Raw genomic sequence first — 21,423 nt, 5'->3', positions numbered from 1 at the left:
CAGGAGCCTGACTGAGAAGACTAAATAATTATAACTCAAGTCTGGAAAGATGTAAATATATTAAAATCTGGGAATGGCTACCGTTGTGTCCTATTAGGTTCTCATCCTTATTTTACAACTGAGAGAGAAAATGAATTGTCTTAGAGTCACAGAACCAGAAAATGGCTGTGCTAAATTGCTAATTCAGACCAGTCTGACTGCAAAGGTGTTCTTTTTCCTGAACCAACTTGGCTTGGATAAAAAGAAGTTAAGGAAGGCAAGGAACGCAGTGGGTGAATCTAGCTCCCCACACCAGCAACTGTCTTAAGTCTTGGGGCTTTATCCTGTGCCTCTGCCTCCCCTGATATAGTGTTCTTCAAGAGGCTGAAAAGCCCAATCGCCTTGATTTTCGTTTCAGACTACCCTAAAAAGACGAAGTCTCTACCGCTACACGGCGGACACCACGTGCAACGACCACGCTTTGACAGACCTCGAGCCGCAGACTGCACTTACGCACGGCTTCCGGCCCGCCTTCCGGCTGGGCTTTGGAAGGACCCGCCCAGGCGGCTCACGGAGCCTCTCCCACCGGAAGGAGCCCTGCGTACGTTGAGTAGCGTTTCACGCCCCCTTCCGTCGGTCGGCTGCCGCGCACACCTCTCTGCGCCTGCGCGAACTGGAGACATCTGCCGCCATGACAGCGACGGCTGGGGTCCCGGGTAAGCGCTTATCTCCTCAGCCTTCCCGCCCGGGGTCGAGCTCCGCGTCGGCGCGCGGCACGGGCGTTTGGGGAGGGGGACTTGACTTTCCGCAGCCCTTTCTCCGGTCTCGTGAGCCGAGGTGAGGGCAGGCGCTTGGAGAGAGTCCCCTGACAGCCAGCCGCCCTTTCCCGGCTGGGGATGGACCCCGGCGGGCATCTTCGGCCCGCGCCCACTGTGGACGGGATGGTGCGTGGGATGGGCGTTCAAGGACAGCGTTTGTGGCGATGAAGAATGGCACGAAAAATGCGTTTAGAGGTCCTGGTTGGAATAAGAGGAGGGCTCCACCAGCCCCATGTGGAGTCACTGTTCCATCGGTTCCTCTTTGGGAATTAGGCGAGGGTGGGAAATGCACATGGGCGAGTATGACTGGTCGTTACTCCAGCTTCTCTTTGCACGTCCTTTAGAAGCTGATGGTTAGTGTGCCTCTGTTGGCTGACTTCTGGAATTGTAGTGTTGAGCCAGCGCAGACAGTTCTGCTCCAAACGGTTACTGTATCTTTTACATAAGGTTATGTAGGCGCATTAGGCAGACTCGGTGACGATTCTTTTTTACTGGTTTCATTTTTTTTTCCTGATTGTAAGGGTACGCATTCTCATTATAGAACATTTTTAAAGTAAAGGATGTTGAAGTATGAAAAAACTCTTTCAGAAAGCCAGCACTCGGAGGACCGTTAGTAACTTTTTCGTCTATATTCTAGCAGTCTTAACTTTTAAGGAAATATAATTAAGGTCATAGTAAACGTACTTGTTTATTACAGCACACCTTCTCCTAACATCTCCCTGTCCCAGAATCTTTTTACAAGCATGAGTGAGTGATTGAATTGTATTTCTTCATACAGAAACACTGTGATTTATGTAACCAGTCTCCTAATGCTGGACATTTATCAGTTTCCTATTTTTCTAGGTGTTAAAACTAATACTGCGATGAACGTCTTTGCATTGGTCATTTCTGTGTTTTTTTTTTTTTAACTGAAAGGATACCTGTAATAGGAATTACTGTTTAAAAATATAGGTGAAAAAAAAAAAGAGTGGGATGCACAGGTGGTTCAGTGGTAAAATGCTTGCCTTCCATGTGGGAGACCTGGGTTCTATTCCCAGACCATGCACACACACACACACCCCAAAAAAAGAAAAAAAAGGATGTGAACTTTTTAAAAAAATATTTTTATTGACATATCTTCACACACATACACTCCATACATGGTGTACAATCAGTGTCTCACAGTATCATCACATAGTTGTGTATTCGTCACCGTGATCATTTTTTAGGACATTTGCATCACTCCAGAAAAAGAAATAACAAGAAAAAAAAAACTCATACATACCTTTTATCCCTTCTATTGTTTATTTTTTATCCATATTTTTTTACTCATCTGTCCATACCCTTGATAAAAGGAACCTCAGACAAGGTTTTCACAGTGATGTGAACATTTTTAATGCTTGTGCCATACCTTCATAGAGCAATTTATTCAGACCTGAGCATCCCTTTTTTAAACCCTTTTCCTTATATCTCAGGATAAATCCATTTTTATAAAAATCCAAATCTGCAACTGTTTTACTTTCCTGGGCTGCTCACGCAAATACCAATGCAATGGTTTGGCTTAAACAGTGGGAATTTATTCACTCGGTGTTTAGATGCTGGGAAAGTATCTAAATCAAGGCATCAACAAGACTGTGTTTTCTCTCTGGAGACTGTGACATTCTGGGGCTGGTTACTGGTGATCCTTGGTTCTCTGTCATATGGCAAGGCCCATGTATCATTCCTGGTCTCTTCACTGCCACGTTCCATTTCAGCTTCTTACATCCGGTAGCTTTTTCTCTCTGTGCATTTCAGTCTCTTATAAAGGACTCTAGTAATAGGATTAAGATCCATCCTGATTGGGGGGACTATACCTTACTTAATTCAAGTAACCTCATCAAAAAATCCTCCTTACAGTGGGTATACACCCACCAGAATGGTTTAAATTTAAGAACATGTTTTTCTGAGTACATACAATTTCAAACCACCAGCTACCTCTCGATTCCTGTATCCTTCCCCAGCCCTACACAAACACTAATCTAATTGTCTTTACAAATTGATTTATATTTGCATTGTATATAAATGGAATCATACAATATGCAGTATTTGTGTCTAGTTTCTTTCACTTAGCATAAAGTTTTTAAAAAATTATTGCTTTTTTTTAATTTAAAGAAGTTGTAGATTTACAGAAAAGTCATATAAAAAATAAAACGTTCCCATATACCTCCCTTTTGCTAACACTTTACATTAGTGTGGTACCTTTGTTACAGTTGATGAAAATATTAAAATATTACTAACCGTAGGGCATAGTTTACATTAGGTGTATTTTCCCCATACGCTACCCTATTATTAATACCTTGTAATAGTGTCAAACATTTGTTATAACTCATGAAAAAACATTCTTATATTTGTACTCCTTATTGCAGTGTGTTGTCCATAAAGGGATTAGTGTGGTATAAGGTGTTCTAGTTTGCTAGCTGCTGGAATGCAATATACCAGAAACAGAATGGCTTTTAAAAAGAGGAATTTAATAAGTTTCTAGTTTACAGTTCTAAGACTAGGAAAATGTCCCAATTAAAGCAAGTCTATAGAAATGTCCAATCGAAGGCATCCAGGGAAAGATACCTTGATTCAAGAAGGCTGATGAAATTCAGGGTTTTTCTCTCTTGGCTGGAAGGGCACATGGTGAATGTGGCATAATCTGCTAGCTTCCTCTCCAGCTCCCCAGGAGGCATTTTCCTTCTTCATTTCCAAAAGTCACCGGACTCTGCTTCGTGGTTCTGCGGCATTCTGTTGTGACTTTCCTGTCGCTCTGTCATTTTTTGCTCTCTCTGAATCTCCAACTTTCTCCAAAATGTCTCCTCTTTTATAGGATTCCAGTAAACTAATCAAGACCCACATATCCCACCACTTTGCTGAACTTGGTTTACTAGCTTTTGTATCTTTGGTGTGTGTTTTTTGGGACTTTATATACAGGATCCTGTCATCTGCAAATAATGAAAGTTTTACTTTTCCCTTTCCAATTTAGATGCCTTTCATTTCTTTTTCTTTCTTAGCTGCTCTAGCTGGGAAATGTAGCACAATGTTGTCTGTGTTTCTTGTTGCCTTTACTGCTAATCTTCATTTCTTCACACCCAAGCCTCTCTCTCCTCTTTTCTTTTCAGTTTGCGGAATTTCCTTTAGTATTTCTTGGACGGCAGGTCTCTTGTTGACAAACTCTCTCAGTTTCTATTTATCTGTGAATATCTTAAATTCCCCCTTATTTTTGAAGGACTCTTTTGCCAGATAAAGAATTTGGGGCTGGCAGTTTTTTCTTTTTCAGTACCTTACATATACCACTGACTTGTTCCCTCCTTGGTTTCTGATGAGAAATTTACACTTAGTCTTAATGTATGTGATGAATCTCTTGTTGCTTTTCAAGATTCAGTGGGTGTCTTGGACTATGTCTGTTAGGATTTATTCTATTTTGAACACATTGAGCTTCTTTGACATGTGTATTTATGCCTTTCAGAGGAGTTGGGAAATTTGGGGGCATTATTTCCTCAGATGTTCTTTCTGATCTTTTTCCCTTCTCTTCTACTTCTAGGACACCTACAATGTATATGCTTGTGTGCATCATGCTTTGTCATTCATATCCCTGAGTCCCTACTCGTTTTTTTTTCCTCTATCTGTTCTTCTATCTGTAAGATTTTGGTTATTCTGTCTTCTGATTTGCTGATTCTTTCTTCTACCTGTTCAAATCTGTTGTTGTATACCTCTGGTTATCTTCGGTATCTTATATACTTTCAGATTTTTCCTTAAGGTTTCATATTGTCTTCTTAGTATACTTTATCTCTTGAGCCATATTTCTTTCATCTCCTTGATTGAGGAGATTTGTTTGAATGTCCTTGATTCATTGTTCCAAATTCTGTGTCTTTTATACAGTTTTAATTTGTTCCTTTAACTGGGCCATATCTTCCTGTTTCTTAGTATAGCTTGTTATATTTTGCTGATGTCTAGGCATCTGATTGTCTTCATGACTTTACTCTGAAGGTTAGTTTCTCTGTTTTGCCTAGGATTTTATTGTTGATTGGCTTTGTGTTAAGGCTCTTTCTTGACATTTGTTTCAACTTATTCTAGACCTGTTCAATTGGCTATGTTTAACTGTTCAGGTTTTTTTCATCTTTTCATCTGATTCTTGTTCTGTATATGTGGTACAATTTAAAAATCACACCATTTGTTCAATTGTTTCACCACCAGTAGAAAGCTTCCTTTCCTTTATTCCTTCTCTGGGAACCTTGATCCATTCTGTTTGTTTTTGTTTTGCCTCTAGTTTTTTAAATACTCCATTCATTACTTCAAGCTGCTTTTGCCTGGAGGGCCATTTCTTGGAGGAGGGTCACCATAGGGAGGTCTTTCCCAAGTCAGTATTCCCCCATCAAAACGGGGCCATGAAGGGGGCACAGACCAGCCTTAAAGAACCCTGAGGACAGTGTCAAGAAATATAGTAGAAGCCTTTTTTATGACTTCCTGAAACAGCAATTTCCTGGCCTGCCCAGCAGACAGTGCCCTTCAGCACACTGTTCCCTGCAGCCCTCAGGAGGCCCTGCATATCTCCCTCTCTACCACCTCTGCCTATTGGGGGAGGTGTTGAAACAGTGGCCACAGTGTTCCCTGTCCACAGCAGGCTGAAATAGCAACTCAGAGCCAGGACCTTGCAATCCAAATTTGTTGCTCAAAAGCCATGATCAGTGTTTTGTGTCCCCCACCTGCCCCTCCATCTCCCTGTTCTTGGCGAAGAGAGTTTCCACATCCCTCTCTGTCTGCAACAGCCAACCGGGGACCAGAACCTGAGGTGGTCCGACTCAGGAGCAGGAGATGGGCACTATAGCCATTGAGGAGTGAGCGTCTCATAGAAAAGGCAGTTTCTCAGCCTTTTCCTCCCATACTTTCCTGGATGCTATCCAGTGTTTCCTTGGCCTCCAGAGCACCCCAGAAGGGTTGTTTCAGACTGTCTATTAAATGTTTTAGAGGAGGGGTGATTCCTGGAGCTTCCTACCTCACCGTCTTCCCTGGAAATTCTCATTAATTTTTATGAGATACAAAATATAATTCTTGCTTTGATTTTTTTTCAACCACTTACAAATGTAAAACCATTCTTAACTTGCCAGCTGTTCAAAAGTAGGCGTCAGGATGGATTTGACTTGTGGGCTATGGTTTCCCTGATCTAGTCTATCATATTTTTTTGTTTGTTTTGTTTTTATTTGTTTTTTTATTGTGAAATATAACATATAAACAAAAAAAACAATTAAATTCCAAGTACATTTCAACAAGTAGTTACAGGACAGATTTTAAAGTTTGGTATATGTGCTGGTTTGAAATGATTTATGTACCCTAGAAAAGCCACGTTTTAATCCTAATCCCATTTTGTAAAGGCAGCCATTTCTTCTAATCCCTATTCAGTATTGTATGCTTGAAACTGTAATTAGATCATCTCCCCCGAGATGTGATTTAATCAAGAGTGGTTGTTAGACTGGATTAGGTAGAGGTGTGTCTCCACCCATTTGAGTAGGTCTTGATTAGTTTCTGAAGTCCTATAAAAGAAGAAACATTTTGGAGAATGAGGTTCAGAGAGAGCAGAGCAGAATGGCATAGTCACAAGAAGCAGAGTCCACCAGCCAGTGACCTTTGGAGATGAAGAAGGAAAATGTCTCCCAGGGAGCTTCAAGAAACAGGAAGCCAGGAAAAGAAGTTAGCAGATGATGCTGTGTTTGCCATGTGCCCTTCCAGATGAGAAAGGAACCTTGACCATGTTCACCATGTGCCTTTCCAGATGAGAGAGAACTCTGACTGTGTTCACCATGTACCTTGTCACTTGAGAGAGAAACCCTGAATTTCATTGGCCTTGAACCAAGGTATCTTTCCCTGGATGCCTTAGATTGGACATGTCTATAGACTTGGGACATATTCTCAGCCTTAGAACTGTAAACTAGCAACTCATTAAATTCCCCTTTTTAAAAGCCATTCTGTTTCTGATATATTGCATTCCAGCAGTTAGCAAACTAGAACAGTATGGGTTACAGTTCAACGATTTTTTGTTTTTTCTTCCAGCTTGTCCAAGAGACTGGATACGAAAAGAAGTATCAGTATAAAGATTCAGTAGTCATACTCATTTGTTTAAATCCTGTCTTCTCTGTTATACTCCTTTTTTTTTCTTTTTTATGAAAAATAACATATATACAAAAAGCAGTACATTTTGAAGTACATCACAGCAGTTAGTTGTAGAACAGATTTCACAGTTTAGTGTGGGTTACAATTCCACAATTTTAGATTTTACTTCTAGCTGCTCTAAGGGTACTGGAGACTAAAAGGAATATCAGTATAATGATTCAGCAATCATACTTATTTGTTAAATCCTACCTTCTCTGTATAACTCCCCCATTACCTTTGATCTTTCTTCCACTCTTTAGGGGTATTTGGGCTAGCCCATTCTAACTTTTTCATGTTGGAAGGGGCTGTCGATAATGTGGGACAGGAGGGTGGAACTAGTTGATGTTCTGAAAAAGCTGGCCCCTCTTCATTTCAGGATTTATCTGGTCCAGGGACCCATCTGGAGGTTTTACATTTCTGGAAAGTTACCCTAATGCATGGAACCTTTGAAGAATCTTATATGATGACTTAGGTATTCTTTAGGATTGGTAGGGGTTTTGGTTGGAGTTTAGCACATTATGTACTCTATGGTATTTGTATAACTGAGAAATCTTAGCTCTAATTTGTTTTTTTAGTAAACTTGAACAACTTAATAAATTATTGTTTGGGTACAGTATAAGTGTAGATCTGGGAGGATCTAGAGAAACTCATAAATTATTAATAAGCCCAAGACGTTCTCAACTGCTACTGCTCTAGGGGAATCTAGAATTTGTTCTCTTTCAGAGCCATGTCAACTAGATACTGGTCACATGAGTTCAAGATTAACTCCTTTTTTTCATATTAAAATGATTGCAATTAATTCTGCCACTTTCTTGGTCTTATTTTCAAGGTTACAGCCTACTTAAAATAATAGTAATAATAATACCCTAAATCATAGGTAACTGAAGCCTCCCTGAGTTCTACATTTATATACTGTTGGGACTAAAAAGTATAAGGAAATAATTTCATCCACTGAAAGGGTAGGAAGCACTTTTTTTTTTTTTTTTTTTTTTAGTGGAAGAGTAAATTTTATTGACTGACGAAAAACTAAAGTGATAAGAAGTATGGATAGTAAATAATAACCATTGAATTCTGCTGGAATTCTATTTTTCTTCTTTCACTTTAAGCCGAAAGAACATAAAATCAGAGATGGTTAGTGAGCTAGTAATTTTTAGTTTCTTCAACAAAAACTGCATAGTATAGCAGTTGCACAGCATTAAATATATACATTTTTGCAAAACCCTGAAAGTTTTCATTTTTGTGTTGATCTCAAAGGCTAATGTAATCACCTATACTGGTCGGATTCAGAGTTTCTTTTCCCTTTTCTGCCACTCTGATATCTGGCTAATTCTGCTTGTAATACTTTCACTTTAGATCTTTCTTGTTCTAATGCAGTGTGAAGTGAAGTCACCTGCATAGTTAGCTCATTCTTGATGCTTTGTGATTCATCAACTTGCAGAAGTATTTTGGCTTTATCTTTCATTTCACCTTCTTGAAGCATTTTCAGTAATTGTGCATTTCTTGCCTTTACTTCTTTATACTTTACCTCCCATTGAGAGATCACATTTTTTAGCTTCTGGATTTCAGCATCTTTCCTTTCAAGTTCCAATTTTAGTCTTTCAGTTCTTCCATCTTTCAGAACCACTTCCTGGTTGTGCTCAGTTGTACAATTATCTGTTCCATTATATTCTGTAAGCTGTTCTCTTCTTTTTTCTCTAATAAGGATTTTATGAACATCATCTTCCAGTCTATTGAAGAATCCTCCATCATGTGATAAAGTCTGAGAAGAACTCAATTCCTGCCATGCAGGAGACCTGGGTTCGAGTCCCGGTGCCTCAGTCTTTTTACTAATGTTATCTTCAGATTCAAAATCTTTTAATGATACTGTGAGAGGTTTGTCTTTTCCCAGGTGATTCTTTCTTTTATCTTTTTTATTCATACCCTTTGATTGAGCTGAAGCATTCTCAGCATTTTCAAACTCCTTTTTACGTTCTTCATATTCTAATTTACTTAATAATGCCTTCTCAAGATCTGCTTCAAACATTTCAGATGTCAGCTGCTCATCTCTTTGTCTCCACTCTCGCCAATTTTCTCCGCGTGAATCCTTCTGTACTGGGTTTGACAATGAAAGCTCATGTTGAGCATTACAAATACCATGGGAAGATTTCTGGGGAATTTTCTTAAAAGCAAGACTCCTGAGTGCATTTGCTTCACTCTGTTGCTGTTCCTTCTTTTTTCTTCTTTTCTCTCTCTTTTTCTCATTTGTAGCTGATTTGCTTCCCAAAGACTGAGATTTTCCAGCATTTTGACCTTTGCCTTTTCCAGGTTCAGAATCAGAACCACTGCCACTATCCACTTGTAACAAGGCAAAACGAGAAGCAGTAGTAGGTACAGAACTAAGTACTGCTGAGGCCATTGTAGATTTTTCACTTAAAATACTTCTGTCAAGAATAATTCCATAACGAATGGTTTTTTAAAAGGGAATTTATTAAGTTCCAAGTCTGTAGTCCTAAGGCTGTGAAAATTTCCGAATTAAGGCATTCAGAGAAAGACACGCTGACTCCAAAGAAAGGGCCGATGAAGTTTGGGGTTTCAGCTGGGAAGGCACTTGGCTACGTCTGTTAGCTTTTTCTCCTCGTTTCATAAGGCTTCCCTAGGGGCCTTTCTTCTGCATCTTCAAAGGTCTCTGGCTGTGTAGGCTCTGTTGGTTCTGTTAGCTCTAGAGCTTTTTCCAAAATGGTTCCCTCTTAAAGGGTTCCAGTAAGCAACCCTACCTTGAACGGGCAGAGACACATCTCCATGGAAACCATCTAATCAAAAGTTACCACCCACAATCAGGTGGGTCACAACTCCACGGAAATAATAAAAAAGATCCCACTCAACAATGTGGAATGAGGAATAAAGAACTTGGTTTTTCTGGGGTACACAACAGATTCAAAGTGGCACATTTGCTTTTTTATAATTTCCACTATTTTCCCAAATGTCCTGCAATGACCATATTACTTCTAAAATACAAAAATTCATCTTGAAAAGGAAAAATGTTCATCTGTACCCAAACTGAAAGTTAAGCATAATGTAATTAACACAATACTGATTTTGCTGCCTTGTGTCAAAGTTTAGAGGGGCAATTACAGATCAGAATTGATAATGACATGCCTTTGGTCCTTTATGTTAGTAATGCAGAAGTCAAAAGAAAGAGCAACCTTCAAAAACTGATTATGGGGTGGGCCACGGTGGATCAGCAAGCAGAATTCTTGCCTGCCATGCCAGAGACTCCAGTGTGATTCCCGGTGCCTTCTCACGTGTGATACTTCGTACCTCACCTTTAGGGGCCTGTTGAGACTTTAGTCTAGTTATAGATATAACCGTGGGAACATAGGGTCCAAAATTCGTAGAGCAGGTTGTGAAGCTGACGATTCCAATGGAGGGTCTGGATGAACTTCACAGGAGAGGCTCACTGGCCAAAGCAGGAAAAGAGCCTGTCTCTTCTGAATCCTCCTTAAAAGGCCTCTCACTCATGCATGAAGGAAAATTCCACCCATAGGCTGATAAACGAGGCTCCAAAACTTACTGCACAAAGTACATAAAGAAATTCGGCTGGGCAAGACCTAACTCGGGCAGAGAAGCGGTTTCAAGACCGGGCCTCGCTGGCCGCCGGCTTGGCCCTCCTCTCCCTCCGCCCCCAGCCGCCGCCGCCGCTCCCGCGACTCCCCAGGCGGCCGCGCTGGGCCTTGGGACGCGGTCGGATCAAGTGTCGGGAGGGGCGGGGGGGCTCGCGCAAGGCGGGGGTCGAGCGCCGCGGGCCGGGGGCTGGGTACCAACGAGTGCCCAGGCGCCGGGCCGGCCGGGCGGACCATGGTGGCGAGGGCGGCAGCAGGCTGCAGGCGGCGGGGAGGGGCCAGGAAGCACTTTTTATTTCAAATGTTTTTAAGTTCTAGAGTCAGGGTATTTTATTATTAATTTATATGTTGCCTGTATAAATATTTCGAAGGCGTGCCTTTAGTTGAACGATGCCACAGAAGCATCCAATATCTGCCACTAACATGTAGGTTTTTCTGATAACGTCATACACAATTACCACTTCTGTAAGTCCTTTGGTCTACCTTTAAAACATCATTTTTTGAAGTCACATTTATTGTGAGGATAACCATAATTTTATTATTTTCTTCCTATTGTTGGGTATTTCTGTTGTAGCTGATAGTTAATGTGTCTTCTAAAATGCCTGTTTTGGGTTGAATTGTGTCCCTAAAAAGATATTTTGAAGTTCTAACCCTTGGAACCTGTTAATATGATCTTATTTGGAAATAAGGTCCTTACAGATGTATTTGAATTAAGATGAAGCTGTACTGAATTAGAGTGAGCCCTAATATAATATGGTTGGTGTCCTTATAAGAAGAGAGAAATAGACAGACACAGACAGTAGACCTTCAGGTGAAGACGGATTTATGCTCCCACAAAACAAGGCACTCCTGGAAGAGGCAAGGAAAGATTCTTCCCTAGAGTTTTCAGAGGAAGCATGGCACTTTGAACATCTTCATGTAGGACTTTTCTATTCTAGCCTTTAGAATTAGAGAGAGTAAATTTTTGTTGTTTTACACTTCCCAGTTTGTGGCAGTCTTGGAAAATTAATGCAAGGCCTAATTTAAATATAGAAAAGTGATGTCCATCTATTGTCATCTGAGTCTGAAAGGTCGGAACTATTGCATATGCTAAAAAGGTTTTGTTTTAGGTAAAAGGCTGATTGGAGATAGTGGATACTCCAGCTAATGCCCTCCTTTCTTTTTTCCGTGGTTTATATACAGAGTAGCAGCTAAATGCCTATGCAACTTAGTTAGAAATTATCTTTATACACTCCTCCATTCTTTGATCAAATTTAACTTTTTCTCAGTGTTTTACCTGCAGTGTCTGATAGCTTCTTTTAGATTTTAACTATTGATTTTAACAATTCAACTATTGTTAGAATTAATAAACAAAATAGTTAACAGGGGACACAAACTCATGGATATGAAATTTACAGTCACTTGGCAATTAATGTTTAAATAAGGATAGGGCAGTAAGATTATGGGTAATTTTTCACTGTTTTTGAGATTTTTCTGGTTCTATTGGGATATGACATAATGTGAAGTACACAGATTCAAATGTTTTTGCTATTACATATTAACTTTGTAGCATTAGGGTAGCTATGAACTGAGTCTCAGTTAACTCACATATTTCAGTGCTTTATTAAGAGAAAGTCTGGTTTGCTCACAAGTAGTTGATAAATATGAGAATTATATAGATTTGTGTTTGCTAGATAAATCTATGAATATCAACTCAGAAGATTTAGCCACTCCTATAGATGCTGTTGAAAATTGTATTCTGAAGGTGAATATGCAATTTAAGAGTCTACATTATTAATGTAAATATAGAATAGAGCTTCAGATGGAGAAAACAATTAAGTTGTACAAAATTTGGAAGTTTTTAACATAACTTTGACTTTAAATAAATTTTACTTATATTTAGGTGAAAATTCCTGCTTTTAAATATCTGCTTCTTACCAGTTTTCTTTCTACATACTTTCTTATGCTTCTGAGGTTCTATCCTATATTACGTTATATATTATTGTATTATTACGCTATATAATATGCATAACATGTTTACAAATGTCATATCTTTGTTACTTGTAGTACTGGTTTTCTATTTTTAAATCTTATGTTTTCCAAATCTAATTATTCTATCTCCTTAAGTGCATCTTCTGCCCTTTTTTATTTAAAAAAAATAAATAACCCCATATAGAACAATCTGTTTTTTTTTTTTAATGTAATTGCTGTGATTTTAGGGTCTTGGAGTGAAAATATACTGGAATATTTTCTGAGAAATAACCAGATTATAAATGAAGATGGGGCTGAGATAATCTGGTATCATGCAGCTAACCACAAGACACAAATGAATGAAGCACTGAAAAGTAAGTCATGACAATTACTTGTATTTACTTTGAATAATACATTAATTTAACTACTTTTTCTTATATCTGGGCATATTTGCAGGTAGCAGAGACTTATTATCTGGGCATATTTGCAGGTAGCAATTTACCAAAGTGTAAATTGTAGACTGATAAACACTTTTATAGGTGGTCCAATTTTGTTTACAAAATGAACAGATTTCCATAATGAAATAATTTTCTTATTTTTCAGAAATGATTTCCCTTTCCGGTGCCTTATTTGAAACCCTCATATGTTATACTCTCTTATATATTATAGTGATTGAAGTATACCTTTTAAAATCAGGATTGTGTGCTGTACATATTTTTGTTACTTTCACAGTATACTAAGGAGAGGCTCAATAAATATTTGGATGAAGCCATTATGTACTAACATAGAACTAATTTCTATGGTCAGTCTTTATGCCTAGACTGGTGTTCTAGTTTGCTAGCTGCTGGAATGCAATATACCAGAAAGAGAATGACCTTTAAAAAGGAAATTTAATCAGATGCTAGTTTACAGTTCCAAGGCCGAGGAAATGTCCCAATCAAAACAAGTCTATAGAAATGTCCAATCAAAGGCATTCAGGGAAGGATACCTTGGTTCAAGAAGGCTGATCAAGTTCAGGATTTTTCTCTCAAGTGAGAAGACACATGGCAAACACAGTCAGAGTTTCTCTCTCATCTGGAAGGGCACATGGTGAACACGGCATCATCTGCTAGCTTCTTCTCCTAGCTTCCTGTTTCATGAAGCTCCCTGGGAGGCATTTTCCTTCTTCATCTCCAAAGGTCACTGGCTGGTGGACTCTGCTTCTTGTGGCTATGTCGTTCCGCTCTCCTCTCTGAATCTCTTTCATTCTCCAAAATGTTTCCTCTTTTATAGGACTCCAGAAACTTATCAAGACCCACCCAAATAGATGAAGACATGTTGTCACCTAATCCAGTTTAACAACCACTCTTGATTAAATCACATCTCCAGGGAGATGATCTGATTACAGTGTCAAACATATAGTATTGAATAGGGACTACTCCACCTTTATGAAATGGGGTTTTGATCAAAACATGGCTTTTCTAGGGTCCATACATCCTTTCAAACTAGGACAGCTAGAAACCAAACCTTTTGTGTTAGTGAGTCAGTCTGCGGTCGTGTATATCCCTTCAGCATATTTTAAGCCTTTTCCTCTGAAGTACCTCTAGTGGTTGCAGCAGCAGAGAAGAATCAGAGCATATAGCCGCAGTGCTGGGGTATAGCTTCAGGTAACCTAGACCAACAAGGAGATATCCTTGAAGTTCCGTGTTTTGTTGTAAAAATCAACACTTTTTTTTTTTTGCATCCTCCGTTATGTATCTGGGTTTCTTTTATGATAAAGATAACAGTTTTAAGAGGAGGGTGCAAGGGTAGTTCATTGGTAGAATCCTCGCCTGCCATGTAGGAGACCTGGTTTTGATTCCTTGCCCATGTACTTCCCCAAACAAATGAATAAACAAACAAGCAAAGAAAGAAAGAAAAGACAAACAAAAATTCAACAAATTGTACTGTAATAATGGGATATTCACATGGAAAAAGAATGAAATGTGACCCCAGCCATACAGCATACACACACACACATACAAAGATACAATTTTACATTGCTTTTGTTTGCTCCTTAAAGGGAGGAAATTTGGCTTGCTCATAGTGAACCCCTAGTTCTTAAAACAATGCCCAGCATATAATAACCATCCAGTGAGTACTGTGTAAGTGAATTAAGCAAAAGCAGTTCTTCAGGAAGATGTGTCTGCATCATCACCAGCATCAGTATCAGCCCCTGGATCAAATTATCCCGTTTTAAGATGTATCCATAGAAAGTAATTGAATTCTTGCTTTCCTTTATCTCCCCAACCTTTCCTGTTTTGTGTGGAATATGTATTGTCATATACTTTATTTGGCTTTACTGAGTTCTTGACAGTAAAACCTTAAGTGCTTATATCTTTTGATATTTATATGGCTTCTGAAATTTGAGAATCATTTGCAGTTATTCTGTTTAATGGTCTTGGTTTTATATGAGAGTAAATACCAATAATATAAAAATTATGCATTATTAATGTTTAATGACTAATTTGAATTTGCCTTTTATGATCGAATTTGAGAAATTCATAGTAAAAATGTAAATCTTATGATTTTAATATAATTTCCAAAGAGGACAACTCAAAGTTAAGTATTAGAATTATTTTTGACTCAAAACTACATTTTTCTTTCCTCGTGGTGCTTAGAAAGAAACACTTGAGGCCAGGAATTCCTGAAATTGAAGTTTTTTCTAATGCCCGTGTTAATCAGTTCATCTGGTAAGGTAACCTCTCCAGAAGAATTAGTCATTCACATTTAATATAGTTCATTAGTGGTAATAAGCTGCTAATAAGTGTGTCTCATTTTTTACTTCAAAAATAATAGAGTAATTTACACTTGAGTCAATGTGTTCATAACTGCAAATCTTGCCTTATGAAAAACATTTAAAACTAAAGTTAAAGCAGAAATCGTAATTCTTTTTATTACAGGTTTTCCTAAACTAATTACTTACATCATATTACCTAGACAGTATTTTTTCAACTTTTTTGTAAATCTATACCTTACCAGCCAAGGAGATTTGATTCAGTTTTATTTTTTATAGTTTGTACTAAGAAACCACTAGGTTTCCCCATATTTAAGAATATGAACATTAATTGTAATATGAATATTAATAGTTCATGCTTTCCAGTTGCATTTGCCCTGTCCTTCAAAATCATTGATCTCATGCATAAAGATGATTAGATTGAAAAATAGCAAATATTTGAGACAGTCATCTACCCGTATTTTTTCACAAAGTAGTATATCTGAGAAAATGCTAAAAAAGTAAATTTAAAAACTACTTTATAAAAAACTTCAGAAATGATTCTGCTATTGCCTATCTTGATAATGTTGTACAACACTAATGCCAGAAAGGCAGTATGATAGCGTGGGTTACAGGCAGCTATCTTACGATCATAAGGGTGATCAATCTTAAGATGAAGACAACACTGAAACAATAAAGAATAGATATGAAGACCCTGATAACCTCATTGAGCTAATTGTACCACACCTGGAGCCCTATTTAACTCTGGTCTTCTTTATTGGCTTGATTCCGAGTTTCTGTTAATTTGCAGCCCAAAGCATCCAACATAAATGAGTTAAATTAGAAGATAGTTTTCAGCAGGTTGAACATACCTAGTTGCTTGAAATAATAGCACATGGGCAATCTAGTCTTTCTACTTTTGTAGATCCATGTATGTGTATTTGGAAAATATAGCTTAATTTACTTTATGCAGACTATTTCCTGGATAATGTGTTTTATGTTTCCCATAAGAAGAAAAGTAAAATGAAGTCTATCAATATGCAGTTAAAGGACATCTAGCAAGCGGGATACTCAGATGGCTACATAAGATAAAGTCGGGTAAGAAAAAGAAAGAAACTTTAAAGGATTCAGTACCGTGTGCCTTAAGACTTGCAAGAAAATTGGGAAACCATGGCATAGCCAGAAGAGTGGGTAGCTATAAACTGTTCTTTTAGAGAAAAGAAATCATGGGATCCAATATAAATTCACGTGGGATATGAGATCATCTTTGATCTGGCCCCTACCTGCCTGATACATGGTACTCAGTAAATGTTAGTTTTCTTTTGTGAAAAGAAATAAAACAAAATAGAGTTACTATGGCTAAGTGATTTAAAGTGGAGTTGGGAGGCCATTCAGAAAGGTATTCTTTGCACATCTCTGCTAGATGTCATAGACTGCCAAAGTATGCAAACCACAGCAATACCCTGCGTGTTCTTTAGGATTGGCTAGAATGGTTTTGGTTGGGGTTCGGCAAGTTGTGGTAGGTAGCAATGTCTAACTGAAGCTTGCATAAGAGTGGCCTCCAGAGTAGCCTCTCGGCTCTGTTTGAAGTCTTTCAGCCACTGATACCTTATTTTTTACACTTCTTTCCCCATTTTTGGTCAGGATGGCATTGTTGATCCTATAGTGCCAGAGCCAGGCTCATCCCTGGGAGTCATCTCCCACAACACCAGGGAGACTTGCAGCACTGAATGTCACGTCCCATGTAGGGAAGAAAGCAATGGTTTCACTTGCAGAGTTAGGCTTAGAGAGGCCACATCTGAGCAACAAAAGAGGTTGTCCAAAAGTAACTCTTAGGCATATGTTTTAGTTTTTTAACTTCCAGAATGCAACACACCAGAGACAGATTGATTTTCAATAAAAGGTGATTGATTTAGTTAACATATAGTTCTTCAGAGGAAAGGCAATTGACTTTGAACTGAGGCTCTTTCTTTCGTGGGAAGGCTCAGGGTAATCTCTGCTGGCCTTCTCTCCAGGCCTCTGGGTTCCAGCAACTTTCCCCATAGTGATTCCTTTCTGCATCTCCAAAGGCCTGGGCTGAGCTGCAAGTGCTGAGATGAGGTATGCTGAGCTGCTTGGGCCCTCTTGTTTAAGCTACACTGAGCGCTCTCATTTAGCACCAGTCAATTAAATTAAACATCATTCATTGCAGCAGGCGTGTCTCCTAGCCGACTACAGATGTAATCAGTAACAGATGAGGTTCACGTGCCATTGACTCATGACAGCAGTAGAACTAGGCACCTTCACCTGGCCATGTTGACACCTGAATCTAACTACCACAGCATACTTATAGGAATCTAAGCCTTTTGCTACGTAAATAAGCTTCACAAGAGCAAGCCTCAAGATCAAGGGTTTGGCCTATTGATTTGTGTGTCTCTAATGCTTTTTGTTTTGCATAGGCAAGCACTGGGAATCAAACCTGGGTCTCTGGCATGGCAGGCAAGAATTCTGCCTGCTGAGCCACTGTGGCCTACCTGGGTGTCTCTAATGTTTGACATAGTATTAGGGGTTTTCCTGGTGGTATAGCTCCATAATTTTTCTCCCATCCCTCAAGGTACTTTGCCAGTACTTTTTGATTATATGCTTAATATACTCTGGGATGTATCCAGGCATTACATTAAGTATACATGATTAAAGGCCCTCATTCTTATTCTGAAATCCTTGTCTTTGGATTGTTTAAGTGATCTATCCTGACAGGTTGAGTTAGATTATGTGCTATAGAAAATTTAGGTTCTTGACAAAATAAACCTTTCTTCCTTTGGTCTCAAAGAGTAGATGAAGTTCTAAAACATAGGCAATGTCTTCCTTACCCCTGTATTCTGAATAACCTTAATCCTGACCTGATCGGCTTTGTTCTTTTCTCTCAAAACCGGGTTATTCATATATAAAACAGCCTCTCAAAATCCAGAAATTACAGTTACCACTCCGGATTAAATGTGACTGCTATAAGAGCTTACATCTAGGTCCTGTTTTCTTATAAGTATTTTCTAAATGAGACCATACGATACTTGCTCTTTTGTCTCTGGCTTATTTTGCCTCACCAAATGTCCCACAGGTTCATTTACAATGTTGCATGCCTCACAACTTCATTTCTTCTTATAGCAGCATGATATTCAGTGCTTACTTCAGACAACTCCATTCACTAGGCGTCATGTATAATATCCAAAGTCAACAGTCCATCAACACTCTCAATTTTAGATAATTTCATTGTTCCCAAGAAAAAGATAACCAATAAACACACCCTCCCCAAATAGAAAATCTAAATCTCCCCTTAACTCTTGTCCTTCTCCCTAATTCTTGTCCCTCCCCCCATTATTTACCTGGGGTTGCTGTGGTACTGTTTATGTTTTACTGTTAAACATAGCCCTTAGCATGCAATAGCAGGTTTATGAAATCTTTTCCTTTAAAAACCCTTGCTTGGAAATGCTGAGACAGGACCCAGTTTGGGTTGCTTCATGAATCTGTGCTCCCTGAATTGCAATTCTAAAGGCCCAAATAAATGTTTTTGTTGCCTTGCAGCTCAGTTTGTAATTTCTCTGTCAACACTTTTCCTTCTTTTTGTCTTCCTCAGAAGGGCATGATGTATCCTACATCTGCCTACTGTCTTATTAGCATTAATGTAAGTTTTTTTTATTTGTCAGGTACTGCTCACATGATAGAGGCTGATATCCTTCTTCCCAGTGATGGATCAGAACATGGCCAGCCGATCATGGCTCATCCTCCTGAGACCATCAGTGATAATACTCTACAGGAGTGGCTGGCTGAAGTCATGAAAAGCAATAAAGGCATCAAACTAGATTTCAAGAGGTATCTGTATAAACCTGTTCAGTCATCTGGTTATTATAGAATAATTTTGCAAGAAAAATTGATAGCCTCTTATTTGTGTGCCTGACTACCTAACTGTAGTTTACCCAAACTAAAAATGGAATTATAGACTCCAATATGTTTTAAGAATAGACTCAGGACCCATTGAGTTGTTTGCTAAAATTGTTTTTTTTTTTTTGAGGATCCTTTGAGGCTAAAATTAATTTGTTAATTTTAATGAACAAAGGAATAAAGGAATTTATCCTTTATAAAGTAATATCTTAAATAAAAGAATTTATTATAAGTGACCATTGCGCTAATATAATAACAAATTTAAAATGGTACTTTCATTAAAAATTAGTCCAGGAGAGAGAGTTGAAATAGTTTTGCTGCGACAGTTAGTGCGTTTCCTACCTGATTTATGTTATTATTATTTGTTTACAAAGATAATTATTTAGACTTCTTCAATAACCAAAGTGTTCCTTAAAAAGAATATTCTGCATCCTAAAGGCATTGATGATGAAGATCAAGATTAAGTGTCATTTCCTTTCCTGTGGTTTTCAGAGGAAATTTTACTTCTGCAGTGTTTGGCAGAATAAAACTTAATAGGGATAATAGCCAGGGATGTGTGACACCACAAAAGATCCATAAACCCTACCTCCTATGGAAATCTAGGATATGTGGTAAACCTACTTCATCTATGAACAGTGGCTTTTATGTCTTATAATAAGGTTTCATATTTTTCTTCAGGTAGGTTTTGCTTTCAGATTTAAATTTCTGGTAAGAGAAAGTGTGGTTACTCTATTCTGCAGTAGTGACAAAATATTTGCATTTAAACTAGAATGCATGTATTAAATTCTTGCTTCATTATGTTTTGTGTCATTGTTCTTGCATTTAACTGCACAGCATTTTGCATGAGGTGTAGTAAGCACTTAATAATTGCTGGTAGAATTTCAATTTTGGGGATAAGGTGCTGTTTGAGACTGGGTATTATCAGATGGGGAACCAGTGTTAAACAGCTCTGTGTCAGCTTACTAAACCAAGAAAGCCTAATGACCTCCCTCCTGAAAGTAAAGTGAAGATATTTTTCTTTCATTTTTAAGTCATTTTATTCACACATCATCAATCCAACCTAAGTAAAAATCGATGATTCCCTGTATAATCATATAGCCATGCCTTCACCACCTCAATCTATATGAGGACATTTCCATTTCTTGCGTAAAGAATCTCATACCCTTCCACCATATCCCCCAATTATTGGCATTTAGTTTTGGTATATTGCCTTTGTACATTCAATGGAAACGTATTATAATTTTACTGTTAAGTATAGACCCTATGGAAATAAGTTTTTAGCCCAGCCTCATGGAAACCAGATTTCTTAAGAAATCAGAGTCCTTATTGGAAAAAGAGAGGGGTCAGCAGCAGATAGAGTGGATTGGTTCCATTTTTTTTCCCTCCTCCACCCATGAAGAGCAGAACCTAGTGGGGACTTGGTGACTGCTGTGGGACGTGGAGACACCAAACTTTGGAATCACAAGTATAAGTTGCTTAGTACCAAAAATTGGAAGAATTGTGTAGGAAGTACAGTGCCAGAAATTAGGAAAAATATCTCTGAATTGTGATTTTAACATGGCAATGTTAAACTTGGTACATATTGCAAGGCAGGGAGCACTTGAGGCAGAGAAATAATAGCTTCTGAATTAGCGTCTGCAAGGTCCAATAGTAATCCACTTGAATCTAGTGGTTTATTAATCTGCTAAAATCTAGAGCCTCCACTTCAGGGACAGAAGGGTAAGTTCAAAGAAGTTACCATATAGGACCAGAGTGAAAGAGAGGCTTGAGGCTAATTTCCTGTCGTTTTAATGTATTTTATCCTTGCTCACGAGTTAAAACCACCCAATAAATAATAAGATAATTAGTTCCTCCTTTTAAAATAGTAAAACTGAATTTTTCTGCCAGCTTTGGGTGGTGGCTGCCTCTGAGCTATGGCTGCCAGTGCGCTGAGGACCTGACGGTGTGGACAGCAGCCCAGGCACCCTGCCATGCCCTGTGCCTGCTGCTCTTAGCCTCGGCACCTAGTCACTGCCACCATGGCCCATCAAGCTACCCAGATGCAGGCTATCAAGTGTGTGGTGGGGACGGAGCTGTAGATAAAACTTAATAATAATCAGTTACACAACCAGTGCATTTCCTGGAGAATATATTCCTACTGTCTGTGACAACTGTTTGTCAATGTTATGGTAGATGGAAAAGTTGTGCATCTGTGCTTATGGGATACAGCCAGGCAAGGAGCTCATGACCAACTGTGCCCCATCCTGTCCGCAAATATATTCTTAATTTGTTTTTCCCTTGT

The 21,423-nt window shown here is 38.7% G+C and overlaps 2 protein-coding genes across 14 annotated transcripts in view; one reads left to right on the top strand and one right to left on the bottom strand.

Annotated features, from left to right (window-relative positions):
• Nucleotides 1–567: 567 nt before the first annotated feature.
• The window catches only part of FAM151B (family with sequence similarity 151 member B), a 41,803-nt gene continuing 20,947 nt past the window's right edge, over nucleotides 568–21,423 (top strand). For 2 of the 13 annotated variants that reach the window (XR_013167128.1, XR_013167127.1), the window contains exons 1-4: nucleotides 568–695; nucleotides 12,742–12,867; nucleotides 16,272–16,325; nucleotides 18,908–19,073. Coding sequence is in view for 11 of the 13 variants with exons in the window: in XM_077139311.1 (XP_076995426.1) it covers nucleotides 671–695; nucleotides 12,742–12,867; nucleotides 16,272–16,325; nucleotides 18,908–19,073 (371 nt within the window). In the remaining 2 variants the exon portion in view is untranslated. Of the gene's footprint in view, nucleotides 696–764; nucleotides 924–10,750; nucleotides 11,009–12,741; nucleotides 12,868–15,132; nucleotides 15,205–16,200; nucleotides 16,326–18,907; nucleotides 19,074–21,423 lie in introns of those variants that run through there. The other 11 variants (XM_077139315.1, XM_077139313.1, XM_077139316.1 and 8 more) reach the window with 11 other exon arrangements.
• Nucleotides 8,077–9,440, bottom strand: LOC143665641 (G kinase-anchoring protein 1-like). Its single transcript, XM_077139310.1, has 2 exons — nucleotides 8,758–9,440; nucleotides 8,077–8,721 (listed from the first exon to the last, which is right to left on the bottom strand). Exons 1-2 carry the CDS (start codon nucleotides 9,337–9,339, stop codon nucleotides 8,209–8,211), a joined length of 1,095 nt encoding a protein of 364 aa, XP_076995425.1. The 5' UTR covers nucleotides 9,340–9,440; the 3' UTR covers nucleotides 8,077–8,208.

This window comes from Tamandua tetradactyla, chromosome 21 (genome assembly GCF_023851605.1).
Source record: "Tamandua tetradactyla isolate mTamTet1 chromosome 21, mTamTet1.pri, whole genome shotgun sequence".
NCBI classification, from domain to species: Eukaryota; Metazoa; Chordata; class Mammalia; order Pilosa; family Myrmecophagidae; genus Tamandua; species Tamandua tetradactyla.
The sequence above is the reverse complement of the archived record's forward strand: the minus strand, read 5'-3'. Positions and strand labels throughout refer to the sequence as shown.